Source organism: Rhinolophus ferrumequinum (assembly GCF_004115265.2).
Source record: "Rhinolophus ferrumequinum isolate MPI-CBG mRhiFer1 chromosome 13 unlocalized genomic scaffold, mRhiFer1_v1.p Super_scaffold_3, whole genome shotgun sequence".
Classification (NCBI taxonomy): domain Eukaryota; kingdom Metazoa; phylum Chordata; class Mammalia; order Chiroptera; family Rhinolophidae; genus Rhinolophus; species Rhinolophus ferrumequinum.
In genome coordinates, this window is record NW_022680356.1 from 1,721,114 (window position 1) to 1,741,388 (window position 20,275).

The following is a 20,275-nucleotide window of genomic DNA, read 5'->3' on the forward strand; positions in this document are numbered from 1 at the left end:
GAGAGGTAAGGTCAGAGCTGAGGGGTGGGGGCACACTTATTGGCCATTTCAGGACTCTGACTTTTACACTCCAGTCTCAGGGAGGTTGTCGAATGGAGCAATGCATGAGGATATGTTTTCAGCAGCTTCCTCCAGGTTTGAAAGATCGACCAGTGGGATCCAGGAGACAAGCCTGGAGAGACGATGCAGCTTTGGACCTGGGGGTGGGGCAGTGAGGTGGAGAAGCGGAGGCAGGATGTGTGTTGGAGGTAGGCTGGCAGGGCTGCGTGAGGGAAGAAGGTCTGTGCTCAGGATTTGGCACAAGCCCTCAGCAGGACAGACTTGCAGTCAGCCATCAGTGAGCCGGGGAAGGCTGCGGGTGGAGCAGGTCTGGGGGGAACATCAGGAGCTCAGTTTGAACCTATTCCATTTGGGAACCTCCTAGACTTCCACGTGTAAAACCAGCGGTGAGTCTGGGGCTCAGGGAGAAGGGAGCCCACATCCCCCAACTGCAGCTTAACTTTTAAGGAGTTGTTAGATTTCACATGAAATTTTAATAAGTGTCATGCCATGTTTTTTCCTCATCGTTCTCATATGTATTTTTCATACTAATGATTTTGAACACTTCTATATGTGCTTATTAGGTTTTTTCAGTTTCTTCCTCTGCAATTGCTATTCTTTTGTTATTCTCCAAGTGTCGAATGTTTAATTCAGAGCAGAGGTGTCTCTGTCTCTCTCTCTCTCTCTCTCTCTCTCTCTCTCTCTCTCTCTCTCTCTCTGTCTCTCTCTCTCTCTCTCTCTCTCTCTCTCTCTCTCTCTCTCTCTCTCTCTCTCTCTCTCTCTCTCTCTCTCTCTCTCTCTCTCTCTCTCTCTCAGTCTCTCTCTCCTATCCCACCCTGTAGAGGTTACCACCCTCCAGATTTGTGCTTGTCACTCGTGGATATTTCTTATTTATAATTTTATCTCTTATGTATCCCTTTAAATATATTATTTGGTTATTCTTGGTTTTCAATTTTAAAAATAATGGAATCATACTGGCCTCCTAGGACTAGTTTTTCATCCAACAGTATGTTTCTAAGACTCGTCCCTATTGCTGAGTGTTATTATCATGTCCACTGCTTATAACATTTCATCCCATGGACGCCCCACGATCCATCTATCTGATCTATCACCAGTGGACCTTTGCTTGATTCAAGCTATTGTTACTGTAGCGTGCTCAGTGACAACTCTTGTGTATATCTCCTGGGCATTGAGCTTCTCTGGCAGGCAAACCTGGGTACTGCACCCTCAGGCACGCAAAGGTAATTTTCATTAACTTATGTGTCATTAGTACGAAGATGCAAACATGTTCTACCTCTCTCCCTGGCTTGCAGACAGCCACCTTCTTGCTGTGCCCTCACGTGGTCTTTCCTCTGGGCATGCACGTGTCTGGTGTCTCCAGTTCTGTGAGTTTTGACAAATGGAGTTGTGTAACCCCTACCACAATCAAGATATAGAATGCTCTAGCACCACAAAAAAAAAATTCCCTCATTCTGTATCAGCGTCTCCTTTGCCCCCAGCCCCTGATACATTCTCCTTCTCCATGATTTCTATAATTATATATTTTCCATAATGTCGTATTATCAGTATCATACATCATGTAGCCTCTTGAGTCTGATTTTTCCACTTACCTGTGCATTTGAGATTCGTTCCTGTTGCTGTGGGCATCACGAGTCTCACTGATGAGTAGTGTTCCACTGTGTAGACAAACGATGGTTCAGTTACCCATTCACTGGTTGAAGGACATTTGGGTTACCTCCACCTTTTGGTGATTGTGATTTAAGTTGCTCTAAACATTTGCATAAATTATTGTGTGAATCCAATAGTTTTCATTTATTTGGGTAAATAATGGGAGTGGGATTTCTGGGTCATATGGTTAAGTGGATGTTTATTAGAAAATGCCACACTGATCCCCAAAGTGTCTGCACCATTTTCATTCCTGCCAGCAAAGTATAACAGTTCCCGTCCTTAACAGTGTCTGATGTCAATATTTGTTGAATGATTTTAATAGGTGTGCAGTTTTATTTCATTGTGGTTTTAATTTGGATTTCCCTCATTGCAACTGATGTTAAACACCTCTTCATGTGTTTATTTGCCATCTGTATAATCTCTTGGGTGAAGTATTTGATCAAGTCCTCTGCCCATTTGTTAATTTGGGTTGTTAGTTTTCTTATTGCTGAGTTTTGAGAGTTGTTTATATATTCTGGATATCGTTTGTCAGATAGGTGATTTGCAAATATTTTCTCCTAGTCTGAAGTCTATCTTTTTATTTAACAGCATCTCTTACAGAGCAAAAGTTGTACTTTTTCATTAAAAAGTATAGTTTATCAATTTTTTCTTTTATGGATTGTGCCGTTGGTATCTAAGAATTCTTTGCCTAAAACTAGACTATAAAGATTTTCTTCTATGTGTTTTTTCTAGAAGTTTTATAATTTTATGTCTTACATTTAAATCTATGCTCCATTTTGAGTTAAATTTTGAATAAGATATAAGGTTTAGTCAAACTCATTTTTTAATTTAATTTTGTTTATTTTTCAATTGCAGTTGACATTCAGTATTATATTAGTTTCAGGTGTACAGCATAGTGGTTACATATTTATATAACTTAAGAAGTGATCCCCCAATAAGTCTAATACGCACCTGACACCATACATAGTTATTATAATATTATTGACTATATTCCCTATGCTCTATCAAAGTTAATATGTTTTTGTAGATGGATATCCAATTTTCCAACACCAGCTATTGAAAAAAACTATCCTTTCTCCATTAATTACTTGTGCACATTTGTCAAAAATCAGCTGGTCATTGTGTGGATATATTTCTGGGTTATTTGCTTCATTTCCTTGATCTGTGTGTCTTTCTGGCCCCAAAACCAGTCTTGATTACTATAGCTGTATCATAAGTCTTAAAATCAGATAGACTGATTTCTCCCACTTTATTCTTCTTCAAAACTGTTTTAGCTATTCTGTTTCCTTTGCCTTTCCATATAAGTTTTAGAATCAGTGTGTTTATATGTATAAAAATATCCTCCTGGGATTTTTATTGGAATTATGTTAAATCTATAAATCATTTTGGAGATAACTGACCTCTGTATGATGTTGAATCTTTCAGTCCATGAACATGGTATGTCTCTTCACTTATTTCGATCATCTGTGATTTCTTTCATCAGCATACAGATTATGTGCATATTTTGGTTGATTTATGTCTAAGTGTTTTATTTGTGGGGCAAGTGATTGTAAATAGTACTGTGTTTTAAATTTTGGTTTCCAAATGTACATTGCTGGTCTATAGAAATGTGACTGATTTTGGGTGTTGACTTTGTAACCTGTGACCTTGCTAAACTCAGTTATTAGGGGATTTTTTTGTATATTCTTTGGGATTATCTACATAGATGATCATGTCATCTGTGAATAGGGCTAGTTTGTTTTTTTCTTTCTAATCTAATCTTTGATTTTCCTTGCTTTCTTCCTTTCTTTTTTAAATAAACTTTTTATTTAGAAATAATTTTGAACCTACAGAGAAGTTGCAAGAATAGTACCAAGACCCCATTCAGATTTCTCCAGTTGTCATAATAATAAACTTTATAGGAAAAGGATGTAATCCAGGACCACACATCATGCCCGCTTGCCATATCTTTAGCCTTCTTTGATCTGGAATGGTTTCTCTGGTTTCCTTGACTTTTGTGACCTTGACATTGAAAAACATTACTGGCTAATAGTTGTGTAGAATATCACTCTATTTGGGTCTTCCTTTCTTTTTTCTCTTCTTTTCCTCCCCTCATTGCCCTGGCTAGGACTTTTAGTGTGATATTGAATGGGAGAGGAGACAGCATATATTCTTGCCTGTCTTGGGGGGAAACATTCAGTCTTTCACCATTAAGTATGATGTTAACTGTAGGGTTTTTGTAGATGTCTTTTATCAAGTTGAGGAAGTTCCCTTACATTCCTAATTTACTGAGCTTTTTATTGTGCATTGAACATTGAATTTTGTCAAATACTCTTTCTGCATCATTTATATGACTGTGTGTTTTTCTTCTTTATTTTTTTTTAATATTGCCTGTCTTTTTTTTAAAATATTTTTTTAACTTTTATTTTATTTTTAGTGTGTTTTTCTAGGACCCATCAGCTCCAAGTCAAGTAGTTGTTTCAATCTAGTTGTGGAGGGTGCAGCTCACAGTGGCCCATGTGGGGATCGAACCGGCAAGCTTGTTGTTAAGAGTGCTGCACTCTAACCAACTGAGCTAACCAGCTGCCCCTGTTTTTCTTCTTTAGATTGTTGATATCGTGGCTTATGTTGGTTTACGCTCAGATATTGAACCAGCCTTGCATTCCTGGGGAAAAAACCATTTGGATTGAATTTGCACATGTTTTCTAAAGAATGTTTGTGTTTATGTGCAAGAAGAATATTGGTTAGGCCTATTCAGGTTATCACTTTCATCTGGTGAATTTAGGTAGTTTATGATTTTTGAGGAATTGGTCCATTTTATCAAAGTTATTGAATTTGTGTACTTGTTCATGATATTTTCTTTTATCCTTTTAGTATCTGGAGGGTCTATACTTATTTCCTTGTTTATTCCTGATATTGGTAATTTGTTCCTTCGCTCTCTTTTTTTGTCCTTTTTATTCTTGTTAGAGTTTTATCAATTTTACTGATGTTTTCAAAGAACCATCTTTTGATTTCATTGACATTCTTTATTTTTTTCCCCCAATTTCATTGATTTTTGTTCTTATCTCCTCCTGTTTCCTGTCTTCTGTCTGCTTTGGATTTATTTTACTCTTCTGTTTCTATTCTTTTGAGGTAGAAGCTTATATTATTTATTTTAAATCTTCTATCTTTTCTAATAAGCATTTAATGCTCTAAATGCCCCTGTAAATGCTAATTTAGCTGCATCCCGCAAATTGTGACATGTTTTCTTTTCAAATGCTCTCAGTTAAAAATATTTCTGTTAGCTTCCTCTTCTTTTCCTGCTGATCTTCATTTTTATTTGCTATCACTTCCCTTCATCCTGAAGTACTTCCTTTAGCATTTCTTTTAGTACATTTCTGCTGGCAGCAAATTCACTAGCATTCATTTATCTGAAAATGCCTTTATTTCACCCTCCTTTTTAAAAGGATATTATCACTAGATATAGAATTCTAGGTTAACAGATGTGTTTTTCTTTCACCAGTTTAAAGTGTGTTCCATTGTCTTTTGGTTTACATAATTTCTTGTGAGAAGTCAACTGTCTTCCTTCTCTTGTAGGGTCTTCTCCTTTTAAGGTCACCTCTTAATCTTTGGTTTTCATCGGTTTGACCATATTGTTCCTGTGTGTGGTTTTATTTTTATTTTTCCTTCTCAGGATTCACTGAGTTTCTTGGATCTGTGTATTGATGTGTACCTCTAATGTACTGCATGTTTAATCCTGGTATGCATCCCCTATATTGTGCCCCCCATCCTGCCTTTGACTGACCCTTGGGATGCCTGCAACTCCTCCATCTAAAACACTGTCACCATGAGCATCCTTGTACAGGTCCCCTTCATTGGGTAAGATTCTATTTGGGAGTTTAGAATCCAGAGTGGACTTGCTCCTTGCAAGGTTTGCCTACATTAAACTTGAATGAGGGTTGCCAATATCTGTATGGTGATGGTAATGATCCAGAAGGGAGGGAAGAAAGGTGGTGGGGAGGGAGGAAAGAATGGGGAGAATTGCTGGAGCCTCATGCTGAAGTAGTTTAGATGGACTGGGCTGATACCCGCTACACAAGTGGAGGCATCAGCCAGGAACAGGGACAGTTCAACCCCAGAGGAGGGAAAGCGGAGGTCTGGGCCAGATGCAGGTGGACGGGTAGATGTGGTGGCAGGAACTTAGGGAAATTTCCCTCTGTGGCTTCTGTTTTCTCAGCGATGTAGCAAGCAACCTGAGGGTTAGGATGGGGGAGGAGGTACTGGCAATTTAAAGAGAGGAAGGCATCAAGTAATTGTCTTGGAGGTTGGGGGTCTGCATGGCCAAGGCAACAGAGTCAGTGCTGAGCAGTTTGCAGGCTGCTGTCAGGTTAGTGAGAGTGGGCAGTGCTCATGGGAGAGGCTGTGCCTGGCATTGTGCTGGGCTCTGCGGGCACAGGGTGGGCAGGACAGGGGAGCTGCAGATCATTAAGCACTCACAGTCCTCAGGGTGTCAGAAAAGGCTGGAGTGGTGACAATGCAGTGGGAATCGTGCTTCCCATCTTGATGAGAAGGTCTGTAGTTATGTGATCAGCCTGCTCAGCAGGTAACAGGTAGTAAGTTCTACCCTGTAGCTCCATTTTATATTATAAAATTAATGGATGCTTTACCAAAAGAGATTAGGAAAAGATTAATAAAAAGATAAATGAAAAGGTAAAGATCACCTGCAATCCACTCGCCGCCCCACCCCTCCCAGAGGCAGCCATAGTTACTTAACATTTGGATGTGATGTTGTTACAGAAAAGGGCTGGTCCCTGCCCAATGGGCCCTTGAGATCTGACCTCCTTTCCAAATGTGAGTAACACCCTCCACCACCTGCAGCCAAGCAGCAGCATGTCAGACTGAATGGGCTAAGAGGGGTGCTTTCCTCATTCCTGGCAGAAGTCAGGGAGAGCTGCACAAAGGAGGTGGCCAGGATCTGGGTCTTGAAGGTGGAGGGTCCCTTGAGCCTGTCTTGCTGTCTGCCTTGTTCAGTGTCTGTCCAGGACAAGGCCAGCTCCCAGCGCCTGCCCCACCTGTGGCTGACAGGGTGGGCAGCCTCCAAGTGAGGTGAGTGGGGAGGGCCCACGCTGTGTGAGGAGCAGGGAGGCAGAGTATCCCGAGCATGCTGCTGCCCTATGGCCCCTCCGTTCCTGCCACCTCTGTAACCATATATGGTAGTCATGCAAGGAGAGCCCCTTTACCTTGGGCTCACCCTGCAGCGAGGTGGGGGCGGGGACAACATATTCTCCCTCCTGGGTCTGTGTCGCCCTCCAGACAGCAGCGACAGTGAGCTGGAGCTGTCCATGGTGCGCCACCAGCCAGAGGGCCTAGAGCAACTGCAAGCACAGACCAAGTTCACCAAGAAGGAGCTGCAGTCCCTCTACAGGGGCTTCAAGAATGTGAGTACTCCCCACCCCCCAGGCGAGGCCCTGACCCACCCACATCCTGTCCCTGGTGCCAGCAAGGGGGCTCTGGCCCAGGCAGACCTTCTTGGAGCTTTTCCACGGCACAGCAAATATCCCAGAGTCCTCGATGGGGCTCATGTTTTGCGGGAGAGCCATCTGGGGGGTGCGCCAAGCCCCAGAATCAGTGTTCTGAAGGTCCGGTCTCCTTTCTGTTGTCTTTGTGCTGACACAGAGGAAGGTGTGAGTGACCGTACTGGCCTGGGGGACCAACCACACCCCCACTTACCCCTCTTGCCTCGCCTCACCCCACCACCAGGCTTCCTGGGGTCTTGGGGGAACGAGTCAGTGCCTGGGGCAGCAGACATCCCCTGGAGGGAGGAGTCAGGGTGCAGGGCTGGGGGTGGCCGAGGTGGCCGAGGTGGCTGAGTGGGTGACTTCCTGCTGCAGGAGTGTCCCTCGGGCCTGGTGGACGAAGACACCTTCAAACTCATTTACTCACAGTTCTTCCCTCAGGGAGGTGAGTCTGAGGCCAGTGCCCCCCCGGAGCCTCCCCCCGCCCCCCACATCCCCATGGCAGTTCTGAAGAGGGTGGACGTCCCTTTTACGGGAAGGGGACCCTCACCTCCACCTCTACCTTCCCTACCACCACTTGCCTTGCCTTCTGAAAGCCTGGTGTTGAAGGGGGAAGGGGGAAGCCCAGCCCAGGACACAGGTGGATACTCAGGTGGGGCTGCCTGGGCTGGGGGCTTTGCTGCCAGGTGGCCCTGACACACCCCAGCTTGCGCCCTTGTTTCCCCCAGATGCCACCACCTATGCGCACTTCCTCTTCAGCGCCTTCGATGCTGATGGGAACGGGGCCATCCACTTTGAGGTAGGTCCCTGCTGACTCCTCCCTTGTCCCCTGCAGCCCACCCTGTGGCCATACGTACCCTCCAGCTGTCCAGAGGGTCATACATGGTGCAGTGTGTCCCCAGGGAACTGGTTTCTGTCTGGCTGCCCTATTCCCAGCCACGTCTTCCATTCCGGCCCCACTGAGCCCAGGGAGCTACTGAGGCACCTTGAGGTGGTAGTGAGCCAGCGTGAACTTGCACTGGGAAGGGGAGCAAGGCCTCACTCAGAAATCTGTGCTGACGGTGGGGTTTCAGGAACCCCCCCCAAATTTGCCCCCTTTCCAGGAAACAGAGCACCCAGGCCCGAGCAGGCTCCTGCCACCCCAGCCAGACACTGAGTGAGCCTGGTGACCCCACTGTCAGGAAGGAGAAGTCTGTCCCCCACACTGCCTCCCGATAAGGCCTCGCCTGGCTCTGTGTGGGCAGCTGTGGGCCCACCCAGGCCCCACCCCCAGATCATTTGAAGAAGGCCCCTCTGTGGAGCCCAGGCCCCTAAAAATAGCAGCAGGTGAAAAACTGAAACCTCTTCGGGGAGGAAAATCATGCTGAGAGCCGGGTGTGATCGATAACCAGTCGGCCCAAAGGCCAAGGGCGGTGACAGGAAAGCCGCAGGGCCAGCAGGATGCTCACAAAGCCCCTGGACCAGCCCCGGGGGATAATAATAACTCCCATCACTCATTTTTTAATGCCATCAGCCCTGACACACAGACCGAGGCTGCCACCCGGCTCATCCAGCTGGGAAACAACAGGGCGCGCCCCTCTCCAGCCATACTTAGCCTCGTACGCATGTGAGTGTGCAGTGTTTTCATCTATTCTCAGTGATGCCCTCACGGTAAACATCCTATCAGTACAGAGGAGTACACAGAAAAAACTCATTGTCTCCCGGGTCCCTCCCCTGTGACCAGTTTCTGCAGGTCCTTCTCCAGGCCCTGGAGACATCTGGGAGGGAAGTGTGGGAAGGACCCTTGTGTGTTGGAGCCATCGGGGCATTGTGGGTGGTTTCTGTGGTTCTGAAATCAGGATCGAATGGCTTAGCAGGGACCCTGGGGTGTGGCGGGTGTCAGGAAGGTCTAGGTAACCCTCCCCAAGGAGGAGTCTTGGTACCCACTTAAGGTACTTTGGGTGGAGGGTCTTTGGGTGGAGGGTGCTATCAGTGGCTGTGTTGGGATGCTGGTGCTGAAGCCCCTGTGGAAGGCTGCTCCCTCCAGTGTGTGCTAGGCCTTCCACATGCTTTTCTGAGGTCAAGTTAACCCTCTGGTTTCACATGGTGTTTATTCACCATGAGGACCATCCTTTTGATTTTGGTGTCTGCTCTAGGAAGGCTTTTTCAGGAAGGGAGGAGGGCATGTATCTCCCCAGGGGCCTTCCAACCAGCAGGCCCCCATCCTGGGTGCTCACAGGGGCCGGGAAGGCACTCGGCCCCCTCATAGCCTCAGGGAAACGCAGGTCAGCTTATGAGTATTTGCAGTGATCCCCAGTCCTTTTGTATATTCTGGAGAGACAAAGCATGTATTAGTTGAAGTTTATTGAGAATGGTAAAATACTGTAACTTCCCTGCCTTCACCAAAAAGTCTACCAGGAAATAAAATGGCAAATCCAGCAAACCTCAGCAATGCCACATGGGGCATGGTCCCACATCCCTGCTCAGGGCCTGCCTACTGCTCTGCAGGTGCTCCTGGGACCCCTGGGATGTGCGTCCTGGAGGGAGCCATGCTGGCTTCCCCTGGGCACAAGCCACACCGCACAGGACGCCATAGGGCCTTCCTAATTCAACTCGCTCACGTGCCAGGGCGGCCGCTCTTTGGGAGAGGTGGGGCCAGTGTGTGTGAGAAGGAGGCTGTGGCTGCCTCTGCTTTATCCCTCCGCCCCAAGTAACCTGCTCCCAGGACCATTGAGCACCAGGGGTGTGACTTCAGCAATGGGAAAGAAGGCCTGTAGCCCACATCACACCCTCTGCTCCCCCTCTGCTGAGCTCCCACTCTGCGCTCTACCAGGCCTCCTCCTGGACACTCTGGGGTCACTGTCACTACAGGAGCCCCTCGCCCTCCCTGGACTCGGCCTCAGGAACAGCCACAGAGCAGGGCTGTGGATGCAACAGGCTTCGTATAACTTGGAGTTAAGAACAAAGAGTCACATGCAGCAATAGTCCCACATGTGCTGTGTGGGCTAGAAATTTAGAACTAGCAAGCCGGCTGGACTGGGGTCCTCTGTGTGTTACTGAGATCGGGCCAGTGGCCTCGAGGGTACATTCCCACCCACCTCTCTCCTAGTACCATCACTGCTGTACCACACACGCTTAGGGACACTGAAAGGGGACATTCCTCAGGTATGGCTGCCACGAGGGCTTCCACACGGCAGACCCTCCCCTGGCCCACACAAGAAGCGCGTCCTGTGCAGGATTCCCATGGCTTTGCCTCCCACTGGGAAAGCCAGACCCCAGGGAAGAGAGAGTGACGTGATCTGAGATGCTCTGACTTTACTACAAAGTAAGTCACACACAAGGTTCAGAGGTGATCTCGGCCCCAACTCGGGCATGAAGAACTGTCACATGCTTTCTCCTTGAATATACTTTCATTTGCTTCACTTACACACACACATGACTTTAAGCGTCCAATAGATTACAGGGTGTCCCTTGGAAAAGATCACTTAACCACCCCACACACACCGGAGGAGGCAGGCACTTTCTCCTGTTTTAGCCAGTTGTCACTCTTTGTTGCTCTGTCTGACCCCAGGAGCATGCACACACGCTTCTACAGCTCCTTCCTGATTGTCCCATCTTAGACGCGGCCTGTTGGTCCTCTGCCATGGGTGGTGAGGACTTGGGTCTCCCACACCCCCCGCCCCCGTCTTCCAACAGAAGTACAGGTTCAGAGGATAAGGACATATGGTTTGCCCGGACCGTGTGACTGTGAGCCCCAGCTGAGCCTCGTGGCAAACTGTGATGACGCTTTCCTCCTCTGCACACGTTCTTGGTTTGTCTGCCGTTGGCAATTGCCCTGAGTTTGCATCTGCTGGTGTCTGTGACATCATCATTAACTCATCCCCAAGCCCTTCTCCAGTTGTCTGGCCGGGCACCTCCCTGAGGACGCCTCCCCAGCCTCCTCGTCCATGGGGACTGAATACCACCTGAGGTCTCCTGGTTCCCGAATCCCGTCACCTTCCTCTTTCTTGCTTTACTCTCTTTTCAGGGGCGCATCTTCCAGCAGCTTCCTAGGAAAGCCAGCGTACATGTGAGGTGACTTTTGAGCCTTTGGAAGTCTGCGAGCATCTTCATTCTGTTCTCACTCTTGCTTGCCGTGTCGTGTGGGACCAGAGCCGTAGTGGGAGGCTACGCGCCTTCAGGCTGGTGGCCGGCCAAGCCTGCCGGTCCCTGACTGTGCACACGGCTTGATTCTGTTCTTTCTCTTGTTTTCGCTTTTCTCTCTGGAAGCTTATAGGATTCTTTCTTTGCACCCAGTTTTTGGAAATGGCATCAGGATGCATGCCTGCAGACAACACTGCAGGCCGTTTGCAGGTGCTGGGCAAGACCTCCGCACACCTGGACACCCACCACCTTCATTCTGGGAAATCTTCCCTTTTGACCTGCTTTCCTCCGTGCCCTCCGTTCTTCCTGGCACTCCTGCTCTCCGAGTGGCGGTCCCGCCCCAGCAGGCCTCTCTTCTGTTATGCTCCTGTTTTCCAGCTCTGCCTTCCCCCTGCTTCATGGAACAGTCCACTTGCTTCTGTAACCCTTCTTCTGAGTGTGTCATTTTGCTTGCTTATTTTAATTCCCCAGAGCTCTTTCTTGTTCTCAATTATTCTTTTTTAATATCCTCCTACTCTTTAGATATGTCAGATTTCAATCTCCGAATCTAATAGTTTTTGTTACTTTTTTTTTCCCTCCAGGAATAATTTCTGTTTCTTCCAAATCCCTGTTCTCTGTCTCCCTTGGTCTTCCTCTTTCATGGTTCAGGCTTCCTTACACCCCGAAAGTGTAAGTTGAGTGGGGCTGAGCCCATGGTGCGTGGCCCTGTCCCTCCGCACTCTGCAGTCTGGCTCCCTCCCCCCCTTTCTGGGACAGGCCTTCTCTGCCCCCCTTCTTTCAGAACAGCCTGGAGGACCCTGCAGGGCAGGGAGGCTCAATCTGCAAGCCTTCCGGGAGTGGAGGGAAAAACTTGTGCCCCACCAGCTTTTATAACAAACAGCTGATGTTTCCACGTGGAAGCTGTTGAACATGTCTGTCTTGTCACATTAGTAATCCATTATCTATCAGAGGTTTGTCCCGACCCCAGAACTGAGTGCTGTGGGCTTAGCTTTTGGAGTTGGGAGTTTTCAAGCACCCTGACATGCAGGTACTGGTAAACTACAAGTGGGGCACCCTCTTTATGAAAAGAGCCACCCCCAGGTGTCCTCTGTCAGGGCAGTGCATTACGTGGCCTGTTTGAGTGTCTCTGCTTGCAAGGGTCAGTATCAGTCCCCATGCCATCCCCACCACACACTCACACATGCACACTCATGCATGCGCTCACACGCATGTGCATACAAGTACACACTCATGCACGTGCATGCAGTCACAGGCACACACTCACGCACACACGCACACACTTGCATGCACACACATACACACATGGACTCTCACACGCATATGCACACGTGCGCGCGCGCACACACTGCCGACCGGATGGACACCATCTGCCCACTCTGTATTGGAAGCTCCTGCCTCTGGAGCTGTGAATTCTGTGGAAGCTGCACAGGGACTGGAAGTAGGACGTGGGTGACCCATTGTGACTCCTCAGCCTCCCTTCCCCCAGGACTTTGTGGTGGGCCTCTCCGTCCTCCTTCGAGGGACAGTCCAGGAGAAGCTCAAGTGGGCCTTCAACCTCTACGACATTAACAAGGATGGCTGCATCACCAAAGAGGTACACACGCAGGGCTGGGGCGCGGCTCACCAGCCCCCGCCCCACTGCTGCTGCCCCGGCTGTCCTGTGTCCCCTCCCTGCCCAGAGACGAGGGCCAGTGGGGACAGCACCAAGGGGCTCTTCTCTCCTGGGCTCTCTGTCCTAGACCCCAGGTGTGGGCAGCGTGCGGCTGTGTGTCCCTCACATATCTCGATCCAATTCAGCAAGTGTCCTCGGATCACCCCTTCTTATGGGGGAGCCTGGGGGAGACAGGTGGAGAAGCAGTGTGGTCCCTTAAGGCATGTGGGGGGCCCTTGCCACAGGGGCCACAGTCGGGGTGTTTTGGCCCCAACACTCTTTGTATGTAAAGTAGTTGTTTCAGTTTCACATTTTGGAGAGTGTACGTAAAACGCTGTCTCCAGCTTCTCTTGGAGAGTGGGAAGTGGGCCCTGGGCAGAGCGGATGGGCCCCTCCCACTCACTCAAGGGCTGGCTGCCCTGAGGGGCCCCTGTCCTCGGGTGCCGCCCCTCCCCTCGGGCCTCGCTCCCCTCCCTGCAGCGGACTCAGGCCGACCTCGCTCCCCAGGAAATGCTGGCCATCATGAAATCCATCTACGACATGATGGGCCGGCATACCTACCCGCTCCTGCGGGAGGAAGCGCCGCTGGAGCATGTGGAGAGGTTCTTCCAGGTGAGTGCTCCCCCTGGAAGACGAAGGGCTCCTGCTCTGGGAACCCCTGGGCGAGCCACTGCCCTCGCTGGCCCGGCCCCTCCCACCAGGAAGTTACCCTGGCAATTCCCATCCAGCTGGGGTCAGGATGAAGCAGTGAATTAAAATGCCATCCCCATTTCCTGACCCGGGCCAGCATTCTGGTTTCTTCCATGAGCTCCCCCAGCTCCGAGGAAGCTGTCTGTGAGAGGGGTGGAGTCGGGGTGACTTCTCTCTGTGTTCCTGGGTCATGTGGCCCCCCCGTGCCTCGGCTGCTCCATGTACCCTGGCTGTCTGTCAGGGTGCATTTTGGGAAGGGTAAGCCCAGAAGGTCATCAGAAGTGGCTGGGGTTGCAGGCCACTGGGGAAAGATCAGCTGTGGGGTGGAGAGCAGAGTGGCTGAGGAGAGCATTTCCTGTGACTGGGATACAGGGTCGGGGACAAGTTGACGTGAGGGTACCCACCCACTGCCATGTCCTCAGGCTTGGGGCAGGGGCCGCCCCTGGTGGGACACAGACTCACCAAGGTCATGGCTTGGGTTACAGAAAATGGACCGGAATCAGGATGGGGTGGTGACCATTGATGAGTTCTTGGAGACCTGCCAGAAGGTAGGTGGCCTCAGGGGTTGAGAACACCCAGTGTCCTGCCCCTGGCAATCCTGGGCCCCTCCCCACCCGCTCCTGCCAGCACAGCCCACTTGGGCACGTTGTCCGTCAGCCCTGCCCCTGCGTGCCTGGAGTTTGAGGGGCAGAGGTGGGGCCAATGGGAAGCTGCCGATGTCCTGTGGCCCTCGGGTACGGTCATGTTGGGACAGGAGACGGCCCCGCCTGCCTGCCTCACCCCCACAGTGGCCACCGTCTGGCTGCGCAGCCAGGAAGTCTTGACCCCAGTTAGCTGCCCCAGATGAGCTACAGTCAGGCCATGGGCCCAAGACGGGCTGTGCATGACCCGCTCCACCTCACCAGAGAGACAGACAGAACCGCCCCCCATGGCTCAGCCCCTGATAAGAATCTGTGCCAGGTGGCCGGACGTGGGCTCTGCCCCCCACCGCCCATCCCAGGTCTGACCAGACCTCTCGTCCCTTCTCCACGCAGGACGAGAACATCATGAACTCCATGCAGCTGTTCGAGAACGTCATCTAGGACATGTGGGGGATCCCCGAATAGCCCTTGCCACTGCAGCTCCCAAAGAAACCTCAGTCCTGCCAGGAGTAGCCTCCATGAGAAACGTTTTTCTAATATACTTGCAAAGAGTGAACAGTTTGATCCTCCAGATACACACACACACACACACACACACACACACACACACACACGCCATTCCTCTGGGCTGGCAGAGGGGGACCAAGGTCAGCAAGGGGCTGCATCTGGCTGGGAGCTGGGTCCAGCTATGAGCCACACCCCCCAGCGAGCCCTGCCCCAGGCCAGCGGGGTGAGGCTGCCTCTGGGGGGGACAGCTGGAAGAGCAGTGTCTGCAGGCTGCTGGCCGCTGCGTGTGAGCAGGAAAGCGCTCCCCTCCCCTGCAGAGGAGGTTCCAGTCTCCAGAGCAAAGACCCCTCCTGTGTGAGCTCATGGGACCCTCCCTCCTGCAGCCCAAGGGCTGTTCTGGCCTCCTTGGAGCCCCAGTCACTCCCTGCCCACTAACCATACTCCTAGAATGCCCCTCCCCACAGGACCCTGGAGGGGCCACTGGGGGTCAAGGGTGTTCAGACTGGGATACAGGTGGTGATGGAGATGGGGCCTGCTGCTTCCTGGAAAGGCCCCCTGGGTGAGCTCTGCCCCAGTGATGAGGGGCCACTGAGCCCCTCTGTCCCTTCATCCCAGGAAGGGGGCCCTTCAAGCTCAGGGTTGGGTTTCCTGGTGGCCATTGTGAGGGGTACTGTCTGCCCACTGCAGTGGATTGGAGCAGCCCTCCCTTGCTTGCGCAGGCCTGGCTCAGGAGGTGCAGTGGTGGGGCTACCCATAACACTCAGGCTCTAGACTATTCACGCCAAGGTCGTCATGTCCCGAGCAGTGATCGCGTGGCTCAGGGGCTGGCAGCCAGGGAGTCTGGGTGACGCGCAGGCCCGGGAACGGCTTTTCCCTCCCTCTGTCCTCTCCTACATCACCCTCAGCCAAGCAGTTCGGCCGCCGAGCCCCCCTTCCTGGTTAGGGTCATGTAGCGGTGTGGCCACGCCTCCACACGGGCTCACCCCAACCCCATCCAGAAAGCACAAGCCCCCCCCAGCAGCTCAGATTGAGCCCACGAGGAGAGCTGAGGACAGAGGCCATCCTGGTGGGCTGAGGCCTGGGTCCCAACGGCCCTGATACAGGTGACCCAGGGAAGGAAGCTCGGTGTCAGTTGTGTACCTCAGAGCAGTGGGGTCTCAAAGCCCATCCCCGGCCCAGCTCGCCAACACTCAAAAGCACAAAGCCCGGGACTCCGCTTGGCTGGGTTCCCCTGTGTGGATGGGCTGATTTCCAGCTGGGGTCAGAGCCAGCAGTGAGGGCTGAGGGCCTGAGGCCGGTGGCACGGCCACAGGGCCCTCCAGGAGACATGCAGAGAGAGAAGCGGCTCCTGCCTGCCCAGGCAGCGCGGGCCTTTCCAAGGACATCCTCATACATACATTCCATCAGCTGCCACCCCATCTCTGCTCAGGCCTGGCCCCAGGGTGAGCAGGACCCTGGAGGAAGGGCAGGATGGCAGAGGCTGTGGACACTGGCCTGGCTCAGCCACGGGGACCCCTTGGCACCCATGTATAGGTGGTCCTCCCCTTGGAGTTGCACTGACACGCCATCTCCAGTCTGACTGGGGGTCCCTCTCCCCTCCAGGAGGGCATCAGCTTTCCCTGGCTCAGGGATCTTCTCTCCCCACCCCAGCCCGGCCCTCCCAGCTGATGTTGCTCTGCTTCTCAGGGGCCAAGGCCAGAGGAGAGGGTCACCACCATGCCCCTGTCCCCCTTGGCCTTGGGCCAGCCTGGCTGCATGTTCAGCCAGGAGGGGCCTGTGTCCCACAGTGGGACATGGACTGGCCGCATGTCTGCATGGCAGAAGCGTCTCCCTTGGGCATAGCCTGGGAGGGTGGTTCCTGTTCTCAGCACCCACCCATATTCAGTCCTGTATATTTTAATAAAATAAACTTGACAAAGGAGAGGGACTCTCGTTGGCTCTGTCCTGACTCTGGATTTCGGTCCGGCGCCTCCCATCCCTGCTGTCATCCACATCTCCTGCCCTGTGCTGTGCTGGTAAATGTTTAACACCTGAATTGTAGCATCTGCCAATTTCTGCACTCGATTTCAAGCTCCTAATGTGGGAATGCGAGTTGGGAAGGCGGAGTTGGGAAGTGACGTCCACAGTTGGATGCCTTTATGAGAAACACCAGCGCTGTAGCCTGTATGCAGTGCTGGTGGGGTGGGGTGCCTTCTGGAGGTGCCATTTGTATGTCAGTCCCAGATCATTCTTTTTACCAGTTCCAGGAAGTAATTTCTGCGTGTCCCCTCGGCTAGAGGATGCAGATCACAGAGCAGAAGCAGAGTTAGCCTGAAGACATCTTCCTTTCCTGCTTTTCATTTTCAAAAGTATAAACTCAGTAAGGGTTATGCCAGGGGAGGGGCAAGAAATGAAGACCTGGGGGGGAGGAGTGGAAAGGGGGTCCCCAACTCAGGAATGGGGAGGAGGGAGGTTCTCGAGGGTCTGGTAGTGCTCCAAGGGCCAGAACGCACCCCATGTGACATCGTCTCCATAGTGATGCAGACGCAAGCCTCCATGGGTCACCAGCTTTGGCTGATGGCATCGCAGCAGTGGCCAGGAGGGTAGATGACAGGACCTCCTGCCACTGCCACACACAGCAAAGGTTCCACCCAACCTGAGCTCCAGGCCTTGGCACAGTCCCAGGAAGGGAGCCAGACCTTGCTGTCTCGGGTGGGATAGCCTGCATTTACCACAGGCCAGCCACCATGCTGAGCCCACTCACCCTGCAGGACATGATGGAAAATATGGGTTGAAAGGTGTTAGGACCTCTCAGCCATTAATGAGTGGAACCAGGACTCCAACACAGGATGGTGGCTCCAGGCTGAGTGTAAGGACTGAATCACACACTTCATGATGGGTCACAGAGCTCAGAGTAGGGAAAACGCATTTATCTATCATGTATCCATCCACCACCATCCACCATTTATCCCCCACCATCCACCACCATCCACCAATCATCCACCTACATCCAGAGATATAGGTGGGGCCCAACCTGCCTCGGAAAGGGTGCTGGCACCAGAGCCCGCGGGGCTGGAGTTACCCTGTGCCTGCCCAGGGCCAAGATGAGGGGTCTGGAAGAAACTGTCCACTCACCGCACCCACACTTTGCCCTCTCATGCAGGGATTTGAAAAATACAGGTCTAATTAGCTTGTGTCCAGAGCCAAGAGGTCCCAGAGAAGGGGCAGTGTAATGAGCTGGGCCTGACAGAAGGCCCTGTGTGGTCCTGGAAGGTATTCAGGCTCTTCCCGGGCACAGCCCTCTCATGGGTGGTGGTGGCACCAGTAAGAAGACTGTCCAACACACAAACTCCCCCTGACAGCTCCCCTGACTGCCAAGGGCCATCAGTCCTAGAACTGGGCTCGCTGCCATCTGCTGGGTGCTGTTTTGTTCTGTCTCTTCCCAGCGGGAAACCCCAGCTTCCCCCTGATTCACCTACCCCAGCTTTATCTGTCTTTCCTCTCAAACCTCGACCTGGGCCCCGGGCCCTCTCTGTTCAGTTCTCTTGGCTGGCTTTGAAAATGACCAAAGCTTCCTACGGATGCAGGGTCTGTGTCTCCCCCACGCCTCAGGCAGAGATGGCCACTGCATCCTCACTCCACCGCACCTCCACCCCCAGGCAATAAAGGCCTTCAGGGTCTTCTCTCTCACAACATCCTTGGGCACCACGGGGGCACTGAGGAAGGTCAGCTGACTGGACACCAGTCTTCTGCCTCGCCTGCAGTCTCTTCCTTCTCCTTCTCTGGCGTTAGCCCCCACTCTTCCTGGGGTTCCCTCTCCCACTCTCTATTCAGGCAGTTTGGGACTCTAAGCCCATTGGTGCATGGCTTTCACTGTCAGAGTGATGGGTTGAAGAGTGGGCACCTGACCCGATCACAGCCAATGAGGTCCAGGGAGACCCAGGCTGGGAATACTGGGAAAGGCTCTGTTCCCTCCCTGTCTGAAGCTGCAGGGAGTGAGTCCTGGGCTGGTGCTGCCCTTTTGTCTCTGCAAGGAGCCATGGAAATGAAGCCAGAGCAGAAAAGGCCAGCTGAGGGAGGAGACAGAAAAAGCAAGCATGGTGGGAGAGAAGAGTCGCCCTTGAGCTCAAAATCAAACTTCACCTTAGGTAAGCCCCTCCTAATCTCTAAACGCTTCACTTATAAGATCCAGTCATAGGATCCCCCCACACCTTCCTTCAAGCCAGTTAGAACTGGGCTATCTGGCACTTTTAGCTGAAAAATTCTCAACTGCTACAGCTTCTAATGCCAAGTTCAGCTGTGGGGTGGAATGTGCTTTCTAGATGCTAGTGAGCCCTGAAGGAAGGGAGGTCGGGGGCAAACAGGCCCAGCACTATCTCTCCTGCCAGACTGAGGGTATCTTAACAGCAAGAGCTGTGGTGTTCACCCCTGGAGCCCCAGGATGGCACTGTGGCTGGCACAGGGGGCAGGGTGTGGTTGGTAATGCGCTAGACTGAAGGAGGTGGGAAGGATCTGCTGCCGGGAGCACGCAGCCCCGAGTCACAAGCCAGCTCTCCGAGGCACCAAAGTCAAAGTCTGTTTGAAACATTGGCCTGCACTGTGGGGCACCTGTGCCTGAGGACCCACCTGCAGCCCAGCCGTCTTCCACCCACTTCCCTTTCCTGAGCAATTCTGACTGTGTCCTGCGCTCAGGAGCTCAGCTCACGAAGGCAAACAGTGCTCCACACCCACCCCCACGTCTCGGTTTGAAAAAAATCACCAAATACAGTAAAACATCCAGAAACTAAAAAGCAGGCCATCAGGCAAGTCCCCAGCAGCCAACTGCCAGACAACTAGGTTGCAAAATCTTCAAGGCTCCTTTCTGTTGGTTCTCATGAGTGGAGAACCCATGCCTCCATTTCTCTTGGTGGAGCACGCTGGCACTTCAGTGAAACCAAGGGCCTTTCTCGTTGACTTCCTTCTTTTCCTCCACAGGTTTCAGGAAGCTATCTCAGCTCTTACAGCCATCAATGTGCTCACTAGCTACATTAATTGGCCAGAATCTTGAACTTAACTTGTTTGTTTATAACAATGCTCCCAACAGCATGCTGGGAGACGCTGTAGACTTGCCCAGTTTTGCAATGGGAACATTCGTGGGGCATTCCATTTTGAACAGTCCCCATTGCCTGATGTCTACAATACCACCTTTCTGTCATGGTTGTTCACGGGTTGTGAAAGAATTCAGAAGACAAAGTAGGATTTGAAGAAGAGCAGATTTATTAAGAACCCGCTAAGCAAAGCGGGCAGAGTCTGAGACAACTGCCCCAATGAGAAGGTGTGTTGGGGTTTATAAAGCTATGTTTCTGAATGCATCTAGCAGGGAGCTTTTTGGGACATAGTTTTCTCAGACTTCAGTTGCTTGTTGTCCGGCAACTGCTGACGTAGACTCAGCACAATGTTCCTGGGATGCAGCTGTTCACTGGATCATAACCACTGCTGCACCTATGTCAGCCCTTACCTGACCA

The 20,275-nt window shown here is 51.5% G+C and overlaps 1 protein-coding gene across 4 annotated transcripts in view; it reads left to right on the top strand.

The window, feature by feature from the left end:
- Window positions 1–16,713, top strand: part of KCNIP3 (potassium voltage-gated channel interacting protein 3) — a 68,922-nt gene extending 52,209 nt beyond the window's left edge. For all 4 annotated transcript variants that reach the window (XM_033100947.1, XM_033100946.1, XM_033100948.1 and 1 more), the window contains 7 exons: window positions 6,979–7,103; window positions 7,557–7,626; window positions 7,910–7,980; window positions 12,790–12,897; window positions 13,462–13,566; window positions 14,130–14,192; window positions 14,679–16,713. In XM_033100947.1, coding sequence (XP_032956838.1) covers window positions 6,979–7,103; window positions 7,557–7,626; window positions 7,910–7,980; window positions 12,790–12,897; window positions 13,462–13,566; window positions 14,130–14,192; window positions 14,679–14,726 — 590 coding nt within the window. In that variant the 3' untranslated portion in view covers window positions 14,727–16,713. The remainder of the gene's footprint in view (window positions 1–6,978; window positions 7,104–7,556; window positions 7,627–7,909; window positions 7,981–12,789; window positions 12,898–13,461; window positions 13,567–14,129; window positions 14,193–14,678) is intronic.
- Window positions 16,714–20,275: the final 3,562 nt, after the last annotated feature.